Raw genomic sequence first — 19040 nt, 5'->3', positions numbered from 1 at the left:
GCTATAGCCAAGAACTCTCATTATAAATGCACCTGAGGAATTTACCCTGGACTCTGGCAGTCACAGTATCCCTACATATTGGTGTATCTTGTGGGGGCTGGGCAGACACTGGTAGATGGAGGAAATTGCACCCTTGTCCTGGACCTCTTGACAGATCAAGACTAGGAATTTAAAGGAAAGATGAAATTTGATGGAAAGTCAGCATGGATCTTAGAGCACTAGTGCCTCCCTGTCAGGAGGCAAGCTGTAGTATGCTGGTCCCAATGAAATAGGGGCCAAGCCAGTGCTGGTAAGGGGGAATCCCAGTTTCTTTGCCATCACTGTGATCTTCCTCAGAGTAGTTCCTCGTCAATCCCAAGGGAGCATCTATCACCACAGTCTTCCTCGCAGCACTAGCTGGAAATCCCACTGTCAGCTTCTGCAAAGAAATGCCTTCAACATTGCCAGACAAAACTCCAGCACTATGCATACCAGTGCCAGCTGAGACTCCCAACGCAGGCTTCCTAACAGCTGTGTCTGTCAATGCCAGCTGGATTCCAGTGCAGTAAAACAATCAAACAAGCACTCAGAGGAGACTAACAAATTGGAATGCAAAGCTGAACAACATTTCCAGCAGGGGGTTTAACAATTTGACAGCCAAGATTTCAACTTTTCTCTTGCATCATGGCCAGGCACCATGCTGGCATAAGCAGCGTTTGCCTCCAACCATTCACGCACTGAGTGGTTTGTACCTTCTTCTTTTTCTTTTTAAATACTTTTGTTTTTCTTTATGCTGCCAAGAATCTGGGCTTAAAATTTAAAGGCACGAAGGCACTATTGCTCTGACTTCTTTTAAAGTTCCAGCCAGCTCTGACTTGAGAGAAGTAAAAGGGGAAGAAGCATAAGGAGAAGTAAAAAGGGAAGAGGCATAAGGATCTCCCAATCTAAGGATGCCCAAAAGTACATAAGAGCATAGAGTTAAGCTTAACTTACTAGAGACTTGCTTGTTCCATCATACATATTTCAAATCACAAAGGACTGCAGAGGACAACAAAGCTAGATGCAACCACTAGAAAGTAGGGGATTTGAGAAAGCAGAAGAGGTCTGTTCTGCAGACAGAGGTGAAGCAAGTTCAGACAAAAGGCTCCAAAGACTCTCAAAATGAATTCACTGCAGAATGATGGTGATTCCCAGTCGTTGGCTTGACCAGAGCAGGGAGTTTCCTCAATTGCACTGAAAAACATTTGCCTCTTTTATACGACATTCAGTAGTCTGTTTTTACCTACAAAGCCTACCCTAGCAGTTTTCACTGTGTCCTTGCTTTTCCCACTATTAAAGCTGTGTAAATCCCTGTGCGTCCAGACAAAACCATGCCCTGAAGATGAATGTAATATCATAAATGGCAGTTAGGCAGAACCGGCAGGACGTATGGCATGTTACCACTGAGGCGAGTGAAGATGTCACGATTGCTACTGTCTGCTAAGCAGAAGGCACAGCATGCCATGGAGCATGTGAGAAGGCAGCAACAGAAACCCGTGGCTATGTGAAGGGACAAAGAGCTGTTTTTAACCTCTCCACAGGTGTTGTCATTAAAATGTGTTTGAAAGCCTATCTCAGTAACAGAGTATTCATGGGAAAATAAAAATGACAGATACATATTTTCAAAAGCAAATAGTCAAACATCTGTTTAAACTTGGAGTTCAGGGAACTGGGTTCCTATTGTTCCAGATGGTGTACACCATAATGAGGATGATGTACATTATATATCTGTCAGAAGACCAAAAAGTGCTTTGCAAATGTAATGATTTAGGGTTCACAACACCCCTGTGAGGTAGATGACCTTGTCCCTATTTTAGAGATGGGAAAGCTGAGGTACTGAGGCTGAAAGACTTGCTCCCAGTCACAAAAGAAGCCAAAGGCAGACCTGGGAACCAAATCCCAGAATCCCGATTCCTGTTCCTACATTATAGACAGTAGGTGTGTCCATACATACATTTAATGCAAAGCAATAAACTCCAGAGCAGTTTGAGCTGGAGTAAACTATTCCTGGGTACAATGTTTACAGGTGCACCTGGGACAGCAGCAATCTGAACTGTAATAGATTAGGTTCAGGCTGGCAGGGGGCACAGGGGGTCAGCCCCGGGCTCTGGATGGCAGCATTGGGTAGCAGAGGGGCTGGCTGGGGCACAAGGGTGCTGAAAATGTAGACTTATGTGGCTAGGCAGTAGGCAGGAGTCTGACTCCTGGCTGGCTGGACTGACTGGGTGCATTTATGCCTGTGGTCAGCATCCACATGTGTGTTTAATTGAAGGAAATTACCCTGGCATAAGATAGTACTGTCCTCAATAGTACTATCTTATGCCAGCATAAATTAGTTTACTGAGGCCTAATGCTGTCACACATGTGAACAGTGACACGTTACTACGCAGCTAATTAGTCTACTTTACTGCAAAGTGCATGTGTAGACACAGCCAGTAAGTAGTTCTGCCTTCCATTTTACTTGGCCTTGTTGTAGATAATACTAGCAAGGAAAGGCTGATATTAAAGTCTTCCCCGTACATGCTTTGTGGAATACTTTCAGATTAGTAAAACTGCAAGAATTAAACATTTCCAGACTGCCAGTTCCCAGATTCTAGCTGGACTCCTACAATATTTGATGTTTTTCTTAAAGGTCCAGTTCCTGGAGTCATGTAATTTCATGACAGTCACACCCTGCATTTTTAAATGAAGGACTGGGGCCTGCCAAAGCTGCTTTCCCATGGCTCTTTATGCTACCATTTGCATTCTGCAGAGCTCAACAACTAACCAAGGTAAGTTCTGTTCTCTGCTTCTAGTCAACTTCACTTCTCAGTTCTGATGTGTTTGTATGTCCAGTAACTGAGAGGAATATTTAAAGTATTTTTATGTAGTTAACATATTTACAAAAAAAGAAAAAAAATCCAAACCCACAAACTTGACAGCATTTCTCTGTACATTACAGTCTACAAAACACTTTGTTTACCAAACCTAAGCCTAGGCTCTAAAAATATTTGGTTGTCTCTCTGATAGAAGATAAATCTAATCCTGCCCTGTGTTTTGTAAGAACAGCATCAATCCAGTTCCCAGCTGCCTCAACACATCTTCACTTAGCAGCCTGTCCATGGCTTGAGTCAAAGCCTAAAGCAGCTGCCTATCTCAGCCAATGTCCCTTTCCTTAGGGCTCTATGAGGTAGGGTACATTTGCTGTTTCTCTGTATTGATTTAAAAACTAAAGCCAATTATAAAGGTAGGGGCAAAAATCCAGAATTATCTGTTCACTGAAGTTAATGGGAGTCTTGCTGTTGACTTCTATGGAAGTAAGTTTTATTTTGGGGGGGGGGGTTTAATATTCTTGATGACATAACTGATTGTGGGAAATTAGTGCACCTGTCAGCAAGTTCTGTATTTGGAATGTGTTTCCCCAAAATGGGATGGAAGAGAAAGGAGAAATCATTAGCTGATTAAACAGTGGAAGAATTTGTTCCTGAAAAAGAACTGCGCCTCTTCCTCATACTACTGCCAGGATTTTGATGAATGTGAATATACATATATACATTATACATATATATGTATATACATAGATTTTTTTTACTTTCATTTTCATAGCCTTTTAGATGTCAGAGCTCTATATAAAATCATGTAACAGGGACCCTTCCCCATTACTAAGAAGAGGGAGCAAACTAGGGCCTGCTGGTCAGTCAAGCCCCCAGGTACAGGCTTAAGCGTGGAAAAGACTCTAGTAAATACTTAGCACAGAGCCAGCAATGACAGCAACATCAGGGTCCAGGGGCTTGCATAGAAACAGTGCATGGCCCAGCAGCAAGGGGCCTCCCTGAGACTGCTCCAGCAAACCAAATCAAAAAGCACCTGTGGGAGCTCAGGGAGGCAGGTGACCAGCAGGGGTTGGGGCTGGTAAGTCATATAAACACAGGCCCTGAGCCAGAGGAGGGCAGTCTGGCCCTGGAGGCCAAAGAGGAAAAAGCCCTACAGAAGACTGCCTGCTTGGGAAGCCAGAGAGAGGTCCTGCTTTCCCGGAAATAGGCTATTAAGGAGCTGACGTCTGGCCGAGAAGGAGATGCAGTTCAGACAGAGGATTTCAGACAGCCAGCGTGCTGGGGAGTTAAGTTGGAGCCAGTGGGCTAGAGCCTAGAGCAGGGAAGAGTTCAGGACCAGAGGGCTTAGAGCCAGGCAGAGGCAGGGCCCAAGGAGGGCTGGGACAGGGCTGGGACTCAGAAGCCAGGTCTGGTGCAGTGGGACTAGGCTATGGTAACCAGAAAGAGATAAAGGGGGCTGAGGCAGGAAAGGCCAAGTCCTGACTAGGATATAAGGTGGCCTGGTGTCAGGTTTAGGGCCAAGTGCACCAAAACACATAATGAGCCCATGAGCCAGAGAGTGAGACCAGGCTTGGAAAGCCCAGAGGCAGCCTCCTTTTCTTTAAAGGATTGTAACATTAAGGCGTGCAAGGAGAGGAAAGGGGAGAGTGACCAAGTCGGGCAGACCAAACAGGGGCTGAACAGCCAGCAGGGGGCAACACTGGCACCCCGTGGGATGAGCACCTTGTTACAAACCTGAATCAGAAGTCACAAATTTCACTACAGAGACTACTCATGGGGAACTTCTGGTTGGAACCACAAGACAGTCTTGGAAATCCCATAAGGAAGCCTATATTAAAGACATGTCCAACCATTTGTGCAGACTCCAGAGGTTTTAAGTAGTTCCAGTAAATGACCAAGAAGTATCTGAATGCTTGAGAGCTTAACTACACCTTGGCTGAACTTTAAACTTCATGTTTACTCACCACCAGTCTCATGAGCCCTCAGAAATGAAATGAAAAGTCTTCAATTCTACATTTTAAGCTCTACATTATCTGATATAAAATGTCCTACAATGTAGTTGGAAATGGCAAGCACTGGAAGCCTCATTTCTTTTCTTGTTTCTCCTGCTCAGTCCTCTATGACAGTCACAAAATAGTACTGTCCCTTCAATAATTAACTATAATTAATAATTAACATTATCTAGCAGTAATGGATGTAATGCATAGGGCAAATGCACTGAAACAGAAATAAATGTGACTCCTACTGAGGATTAAAAACCAGCATCTAACTAAAGTTGTCCTAAAAATGTTACTTAAATCAATATTTGGTTAATTTTACAACAGGTGGTTGCTGGTACAGTCACAAATGATTGTGAAATCAGTGTAGGTGATGTAGTAAGGTGGATGGAACCTATAATAATCATTTTAGCACAAATTCTACTAACATAAATGACTTGGTGGTCCATAGGCTGCTGTGGCAGGGCACTGTTGGGCTGGATCAGGCATCCAGCAGGTGCCTGATGGCGGCAGCCATCTTGAGAACTTAGTATATAAAGGCTGCAGTCTGCTGCTGCCAGTGCAGGCAGAAACAACCAGGAGGTAAGGGCAAGAGCTTATAGGGATGGCTAGGAGGCTCTTGGTCCTGGGCACAACCTAAAACTGCACCCTGCCAGGGATGGGTGGCCTGGTGGGGCTCCTAGTGGCATGGGAGCCCCTAGGAAGTGCCAGCCCAGTTACTACCCCGGTAGAAGGTGGGTCGGGGCACCTTAATAACCCCAGCCACCACAACCGGGTGGGTAACCCTATAGTAGGGCCGAGAAGGTGGACCCATTTGAGAGAGTGGGCTAGATGCCAGAAGCCTGACTTGAGGCACCCTTGACTGGTCAATGCTGGGGCCAGGACCAGAAGAGCTGAGGGGCCAGGAGCCCACTGAGGGATGCCCAGAGTCAAGGGCCTGGGGTTACAATTGGCCGTGGAGATGAGGCCAGGGCTTGTGTGGCCAAAGGTCCCGGGAGGCGGGCAACACCTGAGAGAAGGAACAGTTCAGGGAGCTAGGCAGCTCAGAAGGAGGGTGGGGTAGGCCACCTGATTGGAGGGGTCCAGACTGGAGGGTTATGAGGCCCAGTGTGGGGCTGCAGACATTAAGAGCTGAAATACCATCTGTGAGGCATGGGCTGTGGTGTAGGGGAGGTTTGGAGCTGCAGGTAGCGCCCCCTGGCATCAGGGCTGGGAATGGGCAGCCTCCTGCCTAATTAACACCATCATTTTGTATCAAGGTATGGCAAATGAGAGAGGTGGGTGGTTAGCCCTGAAACAGGTGGGCAGGCCAACATCTAACTGGCCCCGGGAACACCCCCTGATACAGCTACTGAGGTTGCTGATCAGTCAATATATTGCTGATAACTAGAAACATTTTCCTTATTCTTAGGGCCCCTCTACATGTGCAGGTAAAGGTGTTGTAGGATCTAATGCATGATGCACACAATCACGCCTTCTTCCCTGGCAGGAAGGAGCATGATTGTGGGATCGCGCAATAGATCCCATCATACCACTTTATTGCTGGTGCAGGAGGAGCCTGGGATCAGGATCCCCCTGCAACAGCAAGAAGCAAGCTCCTGCATTTGGGAGTCTCCTAAACTGAGGGGGATCCCAGTCATGGGCACGTCCCATGCATCCCCATAGCTGGGAGATGCAGCTGCTGCAATCTCCCAGCCCTGGAGGTACATGGAGTACCCCTACAGCTGGGAGATCACAGCTGCTGTAGTCTTGCAGTCCCAGGGCATTTCAGGCACCTTTGGCTAGGAGACTGTAGTAGATGTAATCTCTCAGCCATGGGGGCACCCCATGCACCCCTGCAGCTGGGAGATTGTAGCGTAACCCATGGCTGCCAGGACCCAGCATCTGCAGGTGTGGGACCCTGGGTCCTAGCAATGTGTGGCCCTGCTGGGTCCCTACAATGTGGAGCTTGATGCAGGGACTAGTCCACAACTGCTGGGTGCTGCTGGGGCTGAGATTTCCCTTGGTGGCAAGATTCCCAGCCCCAGCTGGGCATGGTTCACCCCTGCAGCTGGAAGCCCAGTCAGATGATATAGCTCCCATCCACAGGGGAGACCCTGCAACATGGGCAAATTAAACCTGGATAGCAGTCAGCTCTAAAGTTAGCACACATTTTCAAAGTTTAACTTTAGAGCTGGCGGGATCTTTTTATATTGTGATAGGTACTTTGCATGTGTACCTGGTCTCAGTTAATTGTGCAGTTAACCACTAAATTGTGCAATACCTGGAATGTGTAAGAGGGGGCCCTAGAGACAAAATATAAGAAATGTTTTAGTTGTTTTTCATTAAGGTTTACTGCATATTTTTCCAGGTCCCAAGACTAGTGACAGAAGTGGATTCCATTACAGGAAAAAATTGCACAGCAAATTTGTTTTCAACATTCTCTTGGAAAACAGGAACAGGACAGTGGAAAATCTGCCCTCTATCCCACAACCAAAGAAAATAAGCAGTACATTAAAAAAGAAAATCGTTTTCTAAGAATAAGGGAAAATGGGAAAGAAAGGTTAAGTGTGTGTGTGTGATCAAAGGAACTGAATTAATTATAGCTGTGCAGGGTACTCAAGAGCTAATTTTTTATTGCACTTAAACATTTTAAATCCACCTAAATAGACAGGATGCCAGCCCCATGACTGGATTAAAGAAACAAAGTGTATCTTGCAAAGATGACTTTTCACTCAATTTCAGGATACAAAAAAAAAAAAAGGCGCTAAGCATGGCGGCAGGGGAGTGAGGATCAATCAAATATCCTCTATCTGTCTCTACTAGTGGAGAATTGGTAGGGCCTCTCTTTGGAGATGTGAAGGGTTTGTTCTTTTGCTTAGTTTTTGTTGTTGTTTTTGTTTGTTTGTTTGTTTGTTTGTTTTTAGGTAAAATGGCAAACATTTCAGAAATATCACACTTGGAAAAATGAGAACTCATGTGTGGAAGAGTCTTCTACCACTTTTTGGTAACTTGTTAGTTAAAAGTTGGCTAGGTAAGTTTGAAATGCTTCTGCTAATCTTGGTTCTTTGCTGGTTTCTAATGGTCAAGATTATCTATCTTAAATTTGTGCGTCTTAAATTTTTCAGTTCACAATGAGGAAATTCATAACTGCTTGTCCAATTCATCCAGAAATGTAATGTCTGCCAAACATCTAATGGACTTTGAAGGAACAGACAGCATTGTGGACTTTAGGGAGTTTGGTTAGTATAAGGCATGCATTAGTAGGAGCACTGCAACCAGATCGAGGGAAATAATTATTCCCCTCTGTTGTGTGCTGGTGATGCCATGCTTGGAGTACTGTGTTCAGTTTTGGGCCTCCCACTATAGAAAGGATGTTTGGAAAGAGTTTGGAAAGAGTCCAGCGGAGAGCAATGAAAACGGTTTGGGGGCTAGGGAATCTGACTTATGAGGAGAGGCTGAGGGAACTGGGTTTATTTAGTCTGCAGAAGAGAAGACTGAGGGAGGATTTGATAGCAGCCTTTAACTACCTGAATGGGGGTTCCAAACAGGATGGAGCTAGACTGTTCTCAGTGATGACAGATGACAGAACAAGGAGCAATAGTCTCAAATTGCAGCAAGGGAGGTTTAAGTTGGATATTAGGAAAAACTTTCTAGGAGGGTGGTGAAGCACTGGAACAAGTTACCTAGACAGGTAGTGGAATCTCCATCCTTGGAGGTTTCTAAGGTCTGGCTTGACAAAGTCCTGGCTGGAATGATCTAGTTGGGGATGGTCCTGCTTTGAGCAGCGGGTTGGACTCCTGAGGTTCATTCCAACACTAATTTTCTATGATTTTTTGCAAACTTCAGGAAAAAAAAATTGAAAAAATCAGAATGGCCACTGATTTCTTAACATCCATGGCTGAACTAGTAATTGTCATGGGGTTAAGGGAAGCTTAGATCAGAGATTTTAAATACTGTCCAGGTTCCTGTGGTGGTTATAAGCCACAATCATGCAGCACTTATAATGCAAATAAAGCAAATCTCAAAGAATTTATAAACCATGAAAGTGTTCCTGTTGCAAATTACACACTTTAAATACATTACAAATGCAGAGATGTAGATTCTAACTCTACAAACCAGCAAGGTTTTATGCCATTTTGATACCCAAGCTTTGATATGCAAACAAAGGGAAGTCCCAAATAAGAAGTTGGTAAAGCTAAAGTGAAAGTAGCATATATGTATTAAGTCAGCTAGGGGGAAAACTAAAGGATATCATCACGTGAAAACAATAAAGTAACCTGCAAATACTGAAATTTTAGGAAATTAAAAACTGAGGTTAACACCAAGCACAATACAAAAAATGTCCAAAAGGATGGAAACACAAAATTAAGGTAAGCAAACATTCTCAACAAAATCACGAGAATCTCATGCTTACACAAGACTTCATTTTAAACAGTGACAATAAGAATTGTCTAACTATAATTCCCAACACACTATACCTTTCTCAAGGTATGGATCTACACAACACTTGAAGCCCTTCAAAGGCTGAGCCATACAGACATACAGGTCCTCTGAAGCTTTCTAAAAGGGACTCTGAAGGAAAAAGGGGCTTCAGGTTACATATGAAGTGCAATAGGGGACTCCCAAATCCAGCATCCCATAGTGCTCAGCTCTCCCTTTCCCTGGGAGGAAAGCAGGGAAGTGCCCTCCTGTCTGATCCACCTCCACTTCTCCAGCATGCCCCACATGGAACTGAGAGACTGTGAGCCCTGTGTGTCCTCACTCCCCTCCTGAACCCCCACCTCTCCAGCCTCCAATCCCCAAATACCTCTCCACATCTGGTCTCCCAGTTGCAGTGGGGGAGATGGCATGGGATCTCCGGTTTCCTGGTTCCAGCTGAGGCTCCCACCAGCCTTGAGTGGGGACAGCAAAGCAGTAGGCCTGGACAGACCAGGGGTTGTACAGCCATACTCACAGTCTGCTCCAGTTCACTTCCCCCAGCTCTGATCTCACTTTCCTAATCTGGTCCCCTCTCTGTGCCATCAGCGCAAATTTTACCATTTCAACCTGACACCAAACTTTGGGGTAAAGCGTCTACACCTGAGGACAGGATGGTGATCCAGGCCAACCTTGATAGGCTCAGAAAATGGGTGGACAAAAACCTGATGGCCTTCAACATCGAAAAATGCAAGGTAGTCCACCTTGGGAAGAAAAACCCGCAGCAAGCTTATAGGCTCAGCAGTGCTACACTTGCTAGCACCATGGCTGAAAGGGACTTGGGGGTCATGATTGACCACAAGATTAATATGAGCCACCAATGTGATGTTGCAGCCGGCAAAGCAAGCAAAACTCTGGCTTGCATCCATAGATGCTTCTCTAGCAAATCCCAGGATGTCATCCTCCTGATGTACTCGTCCTTGGTGAGGCTGCAGCTGGAGTACTGAATCCAATTCTGGGCTCCACAATTTTAAAAGGATGTGGAGAAGCTTGCGAGAGTCCAGAGGAGAGCCATGCGCATGATCAAAGGGCAGGAAAACAGGCCTTATGATGAGAGGCTGAGAGCTATTGGACTCTTCAGCCTGGAAAAGCACAAGCTCGGGGGGGGGGGACCTGGTGGCTGCCTATAAGTATATAAGGGGTGTGCATCAGGATCTCAGGGAACGCCTATTCACCAGAGCACCCCATGGAATGACAAGGTCAAACGGTCACAAACTCCTCCAAGACCGTTTCAGGCTGAACATAAGGAAGAACTTCTTTACTGTCCAAGCCCCCAAGGCCTGGAACGGACTCCCCCCAGATGTGGTGCAAGCACCTACTCTGGACTCTTTTAAGAGACAATTGGACATTATCTTGCTGGGATCCTGTAACCCCAGCTGTCTTCCTGCCCCTGGGGCAGGGGGCTGGAGTCGATGATCTTCCAAGGTGCCTTCCAGCCCTAATGTCTATGAAATCTATTAAATAATCTGTATGGTATGCAGAAGTAGGCAGTGTGTGTATAGAGTTGACATCTTAAACTCCACACACACTCATGCAGTCTCATTCCCTGTATCTTCATACACACACTGTGTGGTGGGAGGGTTCACATTATTCCCAAGGTGGTGGGGACAGGGCGAGGTGAAAGCCCACATGGCGTGCATCCCCTGTGGCATGCAACATGCCCAGTGTGCATCCTGGCTGGCATCCACAACCAGTTCAATGTGCAGCCCCTGGCCATCTGAAGTTGGGCAGTTCTGCCAAACATCATTCCCAGCTGAAATGCTACAGAATAAGGGATTTGAGTTACTGCCAACTTTATAGCTGTGATGCTCATAACAGATATGAATCTGTATGGAAAATGCACAACCTAAGTTGTGGAGGCTTCAAGAGGTACTTCAATCTGTATTTCCATATTTCCCCAATTTTTATAAATTGTAATTTTCTGAATTTTTTTCTTAATTCCAGTGTTTTTTTAACATGATCATTGACCAGCTGACCAACAGCTTTGCATCTGGATTTTTCAGTGAAGTTAGGGAAACTATTGACAAAAATGTCTGTGAACGAGTTTCTTGTTTTTCCATTAGTTTTAGCCTAAAAAGCAAATATAGATTCATAACTCTACCTCCTTTACAGGGTCTTATTTAGCCTAAGAATTCTGTATAGAGCTAAAATCACCCTCTCTCTGTTATCCTAGTGTCTATTGTAGAGCTCCCTTCTCTGCCTACAGTTTATTGAATAACTAGCTCCACTTCTCTTTATTCTACATTAATCCAATTTCGTTTCTCTCTCTGTCAACCCACTGCTTAGTGTGGGTCTGATTACATACACTGTTAAGGTTGGGCTTTTCCACCAGCCCTGGTGATTCAGTGAGGCAAAATGCTCATTTTGGATTTCATGGAGCATGACTTCTATCTGTCACCTGTTGGGGAGGTGCACTCCATTCTGGGTCCATCCGTTTCACTAGCGACCAAAGAGTGTTCACCCATCTTTGTCTCTTTTGCAAAGGCTTCTGCTCCAGGGTTGAGAGTATGATGGACCCCTGTGCACAGGGTCTGAGGGAACAAAATAAAGCTGCACTCTCTCCCCTTGTGCACACATAAAAGATCCAGACAACAATTTGGCAGTCTGGTTCTTAACTGCCCTGCAGCCCACACAGCTCTGCTATCAGACCTGTCACCTAATCCTCCTAATCCTCTGTCACCTACAGCCCCGCTGCCATACCTGCTGCCACTCATCTCTCATTAGAGCTCTCAAGTCTCTGCTTTCCCATTCAGGCCTGCTGTCATACCTGCCACCTGTCCCACTGAATACATGGATTCCTTTCCATTTTCATTTCTAAGCCCAACAGGTTCCATCATGTGAACTGACAGAAAACCTAAAGCTGCAACAATGTGGGATATGATATGTTCCAGGAAGAGGGAAGGGTCAGGGAGAGGAACAAATAGAGGAAGAACAGGAGGGAGAACAATTTCCAGAGAAGTAACTGATACTCAGATACAGGAAAGGGCAATGAGCCTGATCTAATTAATTAATGAACTTATTTTTCTGCTCTGTTTGAAGCACTTGCACAAAAATCATGCCTGCTCCTACAACCAAATACCTTGAGCAATATTCAGCTGGTGTATATGTGTGTTACTTTGTTCACGTCAACCTAGCCTTGACTTCCCTCTCCATTTATTTCTGATTCCAGGATGCCTGTCTGTCTTCCCACAGTGATGTTTCTCTCTCTCTTTTAATAAACATCTTTAAAAAAGTGCAAGTGGTCTGTATTCCTATTCTTGTTTTCCTGAGGACCTGAAAGAGTGTTGCTGTGATCCAGCATTGAGTTACAAATTGGGAGAACAGCCGCTAATATAATTAATCTTAGGACAAGATCTTCCGCCCAAAATATTGTTTAAGGTTTTGTCCAAGGTGGAGCTCAGAGTGCACAATCGGAGATACAATCGGGCAAATGAGCCATTTTTTCAATTCACCAACATTAAAAAAAAAAAAGGCTCACATTGACCTAACATGACCACTTTTAACAAGCATCAGCAAACTACAAGCATCAGCAAACTACAAAATTCATGCTAATTTGAACTGAACGGGGGGGTATCAAACATTAGGCTCACAGGATGAAACCAGTTTCCAAAATGGTTTCTGGGGCTTCCAGAGGGGCTGGAGTCTGTCACTAAATTTCTCAACTATGGAGCCCCGCTGGGCATGTGCATGAGCAGTAGGGTGGGGCTGAGAACAACGGTACTAACTGCTGCTTACCATGCTGCCACCGTCGGATGCAGCCCATGAGGTTCCCTGAAGTTTGGAGGCAGCCAGGGTATACAGGTAAGTTTGACCCCACCCCCCACTCTAACTAAATGTTTTGTCTAACCCAACACTAAACTCTTTCTTTTGGATCTGAGCACTCAAGGCTTTCAATTTCCAGCTTTCCTCCCACTCAGTGCAAATCATTTGGCAAAACCAAGACAGATTCGCAAAATATTTCACTGTCACCAAACCTTCATTTTTTGCCAACAGTTTTGGCTGACAAATCTCACCCACACACAGCACATAATGCATACCAGTATACACACACTGTATAACTCTGCTCATGTACAAACAACTCAGATCTCTGCACTTTCATACAGATGCAGGATGCAGTTAGGGTGTGTTGTTTGTTGTGCCATTGGACTGGGACATCATTTGCCTTGAATCTCCCAATTTCTAATTGAGTCCCAAGACCCATATGGTAGCAATGAAATGAAGAGAGGAGGACAGACAGATAGTCTTTACCTCCTGTAGTTATTGAGACAGCATATATCCTTAGTGAGAAGACAGTCTTTAAAGTAACAGTGCACATGACCTTTTACTTGTTCCATACTTCTTCCAGTCTTGACTTGCGTGATGTTCCCTTGGTGCATGAAACTGAATGAGAACTTCTTTCCACTCCTTCCCAAGTTTTTCCAAATAACAGATTTTCAGTCTAGGTCTAGCTAGCCTGGCCTTTTCTACTGCATTTAGAAGCACCATAGCCTCCCCAGTATTTACGCCTAACAAGTCTATCCATTCCCACTTTAAGGGGTGCCCTTAATCTCCATCAACTCCCTGATTGCCAATTTTGTAGTAGTGCCTGGTACCAAGAACCTCAGGATGGGCACTGTACCTGCAGATATATTGTCTTCCTACAGCAAGAGAGCTTGGATCCTCCTCCTGCAGGGTGTTTTGCAGGATCCCTTGTTGGAGCTATCCTGGCCATAAATAAATGTTACAAAACTACTTCCCTATCTTTGTGAGGGGCAGCACAGAGACTACCATGACAGAGCTACTAAAAAGAAGCCTGTTCCATAATAAGCTAAAAGAGGAGGTGGCTCCTTTCTCCATTCCAGTCATAGCATATTTACCTTGGTTATAGATATCTGAACAATTTACCATGGGGCAAAAGAAGGTGGGGCTTTATCATGCATCAGTTGTTCCACAGTCACTGCCCAAGTGCACATTCTTACCCTGTAGGAAGTGCCCTCTCACGACACTGCTATGATTTGTCTTACACTTAGCAAAGGTCCACTCAAGCCGTTAATGCAGAGTAGCTGAGTATGGTAAAGACCTTCCACTTTGAAGCCAGTAGTAAATTGTTCTTATGTCCCTCTCTTTCCAAGGGAAGAAAAGAGATGCCTAAGCATCTAGTCTAGAGACAGACATTCAAAAAGCCTGAGCCTGAATTGATTCAATCTTTGCAGGTTAGTCTAACCTGCTAGGCTAAATCAGTTTTGTAACCAGACACACCGCTCAGAAAAGCAGGCACATGCCTACAGTGGCTCATGCCAGAAGCTGGGGGGCACTAGCGCAGCCCTCCCATCCCTTCCACAGCACTGAGCTGAGGTGGGGCCTGGCCAGACCCCAGCAGGATGCTTTGATTAGCCCAGCAGGGAATTGATAACAGTGTTTATCATCCCTAACTCAGTGTTTATTACACCATTAAGAAAACAACAGAGGGACATTATCAGCTACCTGTTGATTCTACTAGTTGATTCAGTACAGACTGTAGCCAGCATGTGGTCTGCTAGCTAATACACAGACACCTCCTCAGCAAGGCAGAGGGGAAAGGGGAATTCCTGCTGAGCAGGGAGTGGTGAGGGGGAGAGGGGAGCTGCCCGTAGCATGTGCTGGAGCTGCAGCCAACTGGAGAGGCCAGCCCTGCTGTGGAGCAAAGAGCCCTACCAGATCACAGAGCATGCTGGGATGCTGTGGGTGTCTGGTTTAGCTTAAACCAACAAAGGGTCTGGGACAGACATTGCTTAAACTGGTTTGAGCCAAATCAGTTAAGTCTGATACTAAATTCAACCAGGTTTATCTAAAACCATTTTCAAACTGATTTATGTGCACTGAACATCTGTTCTGTTACAGATTTAAACCAGTTTCTAATCACTTAAACCAGTTTATGTGTAATGTCTGTCCCTACCCCTAGATACTGCTGATGTTAAGGAAAGGACTTGTCTACATGAGAAAATTGCAGTTGGTTTAATTTAAGGTGTTTATACCTGTCCTCAGTTTACTTAACTAAAACAAGGCACTCAACCTGAAATGTGTTCATGTACATTTTTTAAGTAATTCTGAACTAACCTGGTTTAAATGTACACTGTAGAACAAACCAGGGCAATCCTCATGTAGGCAAACCTAAAACAGGAGAATGTAAATCTCTTTGGCTCCTGGTAGTAGAAGGTTACAAAGTGAACACAGACTGACAGAAGATGCCTGAGTACAGTACTTTGTGACACCCAATATTGTTCTAATGTTTCATGAGTCAATACATAACTGGACAGACTGCTTATCTATATATCCCTGAAAAATTTCTCTTGTCTGAGTTTTTCGATGAGCAATCCCCATCTCATAAGAATTTTCATTGCAAATATTAGAACAGTTTGAAAATAGGAATTTGAATAAATTGTTTTCAGCATTTTTAACTATATACAATAAGCAAGGATTTCTTCTGTCCTAAAGCTACTGTGTGTTGGATGGTATGATCATGACCCAGTGGTTTGCTATAAAGGAGAGATTCTGAGTCTTCAGTTTGAGCTGTCTGAGAAGTACAACAACTGCTCAACCACAATCCACTCTTCCATAGAAGAATGGGATATTTTTCTGTTTAATAAAAATCCAGGAAGGAACCTGTTAACATGCAAACTCACGACACTGATGATGAAAAAATGAGATTCTTTTCATAACAAGCACCCTATTTGTTTTTACCTTGGTGGTGTTTTAAGTACCCCTCGGAGGGGCAAAAAACAGAATTTCTACAAGGCTGGCTAATGCAGCTCCATATCAGCTCCTGGTCTGATATTTTCTTCCCCTACCTTTCTGGGCTTTTCTGTAGTTTTCTGGTTGTCTTTGTACATTTGTGTTTTTACCTCCACAAGCTCAATTGCTGCCCAGCAAATAATATATTTGAAACAATGTGAAGCGTCACAAGAAAGGGATACTGAAATGGCCAATCTAAGGCAATACTTATAAGAACAGGTATTTCAGCCAGGGAGACACAAAAAAGAAATATGGACCTGGAATGCTGTTCACTGCCAGGGATCAGGCCAGTTAAATAAAGCAAGAAAAAGCTGCTAGAGTGGCTGTTTTAACAAACTGGCTGCAACAATTCCCTGACCCCTGGCCAAATAGGCCTTAAAAGAACTGGCTTAGCCAGCAAAGCAAATCACCCCTTTTTAAAGGATAGGACAGCAGCTATGGGGTTAAATATCTGTGTCTAAATCTTTTCTTGTATGGTTAAGAATGTTTTGGTGCATGGCACCACAGAGATTGTAAAGTGAATTTTTATTTTCCTTCAGCTTCTTATTTGCGCACTCTAAAACACACCATCTTTATCTCATCTCTTTCTAATGCAGCCATGCTCTGGACTGCAGTCCTAGAGAACCAACATGTATTGTAAGAAAAGTTAGATGTAATCTCACATGCAAATTCTAATCATACCATCAAAAGTCAACACTGAAATTACACTTAGTGACTCTTAATCAGACCCGGGAAACCACAAAAATTGGGGCTCCCCAAAGTCTGGGCAAAACACACCCACTCAGATTACATGGGATAGACTTCTCTTGTGACAACTTAATATAAAGCAGTGACCTCACAGTGGGAACATCAGTGCACAAACAGCCAAGTACAAAGAACTCTGGATTGGGCCATCACTTTGCAAGCAAAATTCCCTATTCAAGTAAGTGATTAAATCTGCCTAAAAAATTAGATTCCAGCTTGCCCAAAAGAACTAGGAATATACATTCTTTCAGCATTTGGCCAGAGATGGAGGAGACCTAACTGCTCCCTGAAGCAGCAAAACACTGCTCCCCCAATGGAAGTCATATTAGGCATGAGGCAGAAAGACAAAAATCTTTAAGTAAATGTTAAAATTAGAGTTGTTATATGGCTTGGTAGAGATTTTAGCCAAAGGGACAAGATGTTGTCACTTACTTAATTTCTGGCTGTAGTACTGAAACCTCAGCACGGTATGAAGTTGAGGATGTCTTGGCAGAGACTCTTAGTGCCTTTTCCTTTCTGGCTTCTGTGACCTGCTGAAAGTATACCCCAGTCCTGCCTCTCTTTGCCTCACTGCTCCCTTTCTGAACCATTCCTACTTCCCAACTTTTCTCCATTACTGCAGTTTCTCTACACATGCCTCCTTTCTCTCCCAGCCTACTGTTATTTCATTCCTCTTACTGCAGGTCAAAACCAAGGCTGACAATAACAAATAGCGATGAAAAGGTGCCCTTCAAAAATCAGCCTGAACACCACTCCCTGAGTGAGAAGTGGTAACTCTGTCTACCGTAACTCTAATATCTTTCCTCACCCACATAAATTATGAACCTAACCTCTCTTCCCCCCACCAAGCATCTTCTATAAGATGTTCCCTCTCCTACAGACCATCTCCTCTACTTTCATCCTAGAAGTATCCACTATCTCCCCTTCATCAGCCCAAAAGATTCTTTGTTCCCTCTAGACAGAGACAAAGAAAGCAATTTATTATAGGACCCAAGTGGGATTGAAGTGTTACTGTCTATTTCATTTTAAATCTTTGGAGAATACCAGTCTGTTTCTAGATAAAGCCCTCACTCAGCAGCAGCCCTCCTAAAACTACAAATCACCCCAGAATTTAGAGATTAAAAATCCATTCAACATCAGAAATAATCTTCTAAAGTTAGAACAGCTCTGTGTGCTTGATACCCCCCATCCCTCATTTTTTTACTGTATATTTAAGGGGAAAAGGAAAATGAGAAAAATAAATAACTCTGTCTCTCTTGGTGAAAAGGGAAATTGTGCCACAAGGAGGTGAAAAATAACTTACTTACCCAGCATGGTGATCCACAGGAACACCTGGGCAGGACTGAGCAGATGTGATAGACAATCCATGACTTTGCTGGGTCCTGGATACTTCTTGCTCTGTGTGTTTCTTCTAGCGCTGACCTCTCTTTTTCTCTCTGGCTCTGCAAAAAGCACTGATGTTAAGGCTTGGACTCTTGCTGGCTTATAGAAGAATTCCCACCTCCTGCTCAGGGAGGCTCTCATGGGTCCTAAAACCCTCACTGTTCCTGTTTCCTCCCTGCCCCCCTCCCACCTGGTACATTCAGCTACAGAGAGATCAGCAGATCCAAGAAGCAGAAATTGTATCAGTTATTAATACATCGATCTAAACATTTTTTAAACATCAGTATTCAACTGGAAGTGCTGAGTTCAGCATCTTATTAGGTATCTTCCTTTATTTGTCTCTCTCATCCTGCAGCTGCTTTGATGCAACTTCTCTACTTCCCCAACATATGCACACTCTCTGGACCACATTCTGGCAATGTAAAATGAATTCCCTAGATTTAAGTGTCCTTCCACTGACACTTGTATGGGAGATGAATTATGTACAATAAGGTAGATATCCTTACACTCAGCTAGATTCCCTAAAGGTCCATACATCCATTTACCTGTGTTCAAGGCAGTCTAAAATAGTGTACCATGTACAATGGGGACCTGGAGGTGTGTATGCTGGGGGTAGCAGTTCTCAACTTTTTCAGACTCAAGGCACTCCTTGACAGCCTTGAGGCACCCTTGGAAAACATCATCTCTTAGTTTTTACTTGTCTTTTTACTCGACTCCCTTAGTCGCCATCAGAAAAATAATAGAACAATTCTTCTGTTGCAAAGGACTCAGAAAGACTAAAACAGGTCAGAATGTTTTTAACACTATGGATTCCTGTTTGAAATCTCTGGATTTATCTTGTAAATCACATTTGCACACCTTACAGTGCTAACAGTGC

At 44.2% G+C, this 19040-nt stretch overlaps 1 protein-coding gene across 1 annotated transcript in view; it reads right to left on the bottom strand.

Moving 5' to 3' along the window:
* LTK (leukocyte receptor tyrosine kinase) overlaps nucleotides 1–18220 on the bottom strand; it is a 183602-nt gene extending 165382 nt beyond the window's left edge. Inside the window, exon 1 of the mRNA XM_019496461.2 lies at nucleotides 18088–18220. Coding sequence (XP_019352006.1) covers nucleotides 18088–18148 — 61 coding nt within the window. The 5' untranslated portion in view covers nucleotides 18149–18220. The remainder of the gene's footprint in view (nucleotides 1–18087) is intronic.
* Between the last annotated feature and the right edge of the window lie 820 nt (nucleotides 18221–19040).

The sequence above is a fragment of the Alligator mississippiensis genome, chromosome 2 (assembly GCF_030867095.1).
Source record: "Alligator mississippiensis isolate rAllMis1 chromosome 2, rAllMis1, whole genome shotgun sequence".
In the NCBI taxonomy this organism is placed as follows: Eukaryota; Metazoa; Chordata; order Crocodylia; family Alligatoridae; genus Alligator; species Alligator mississippiensis.
This window is presented reverse-complemented; position numbering and strand designations above follow the sequence as displayed.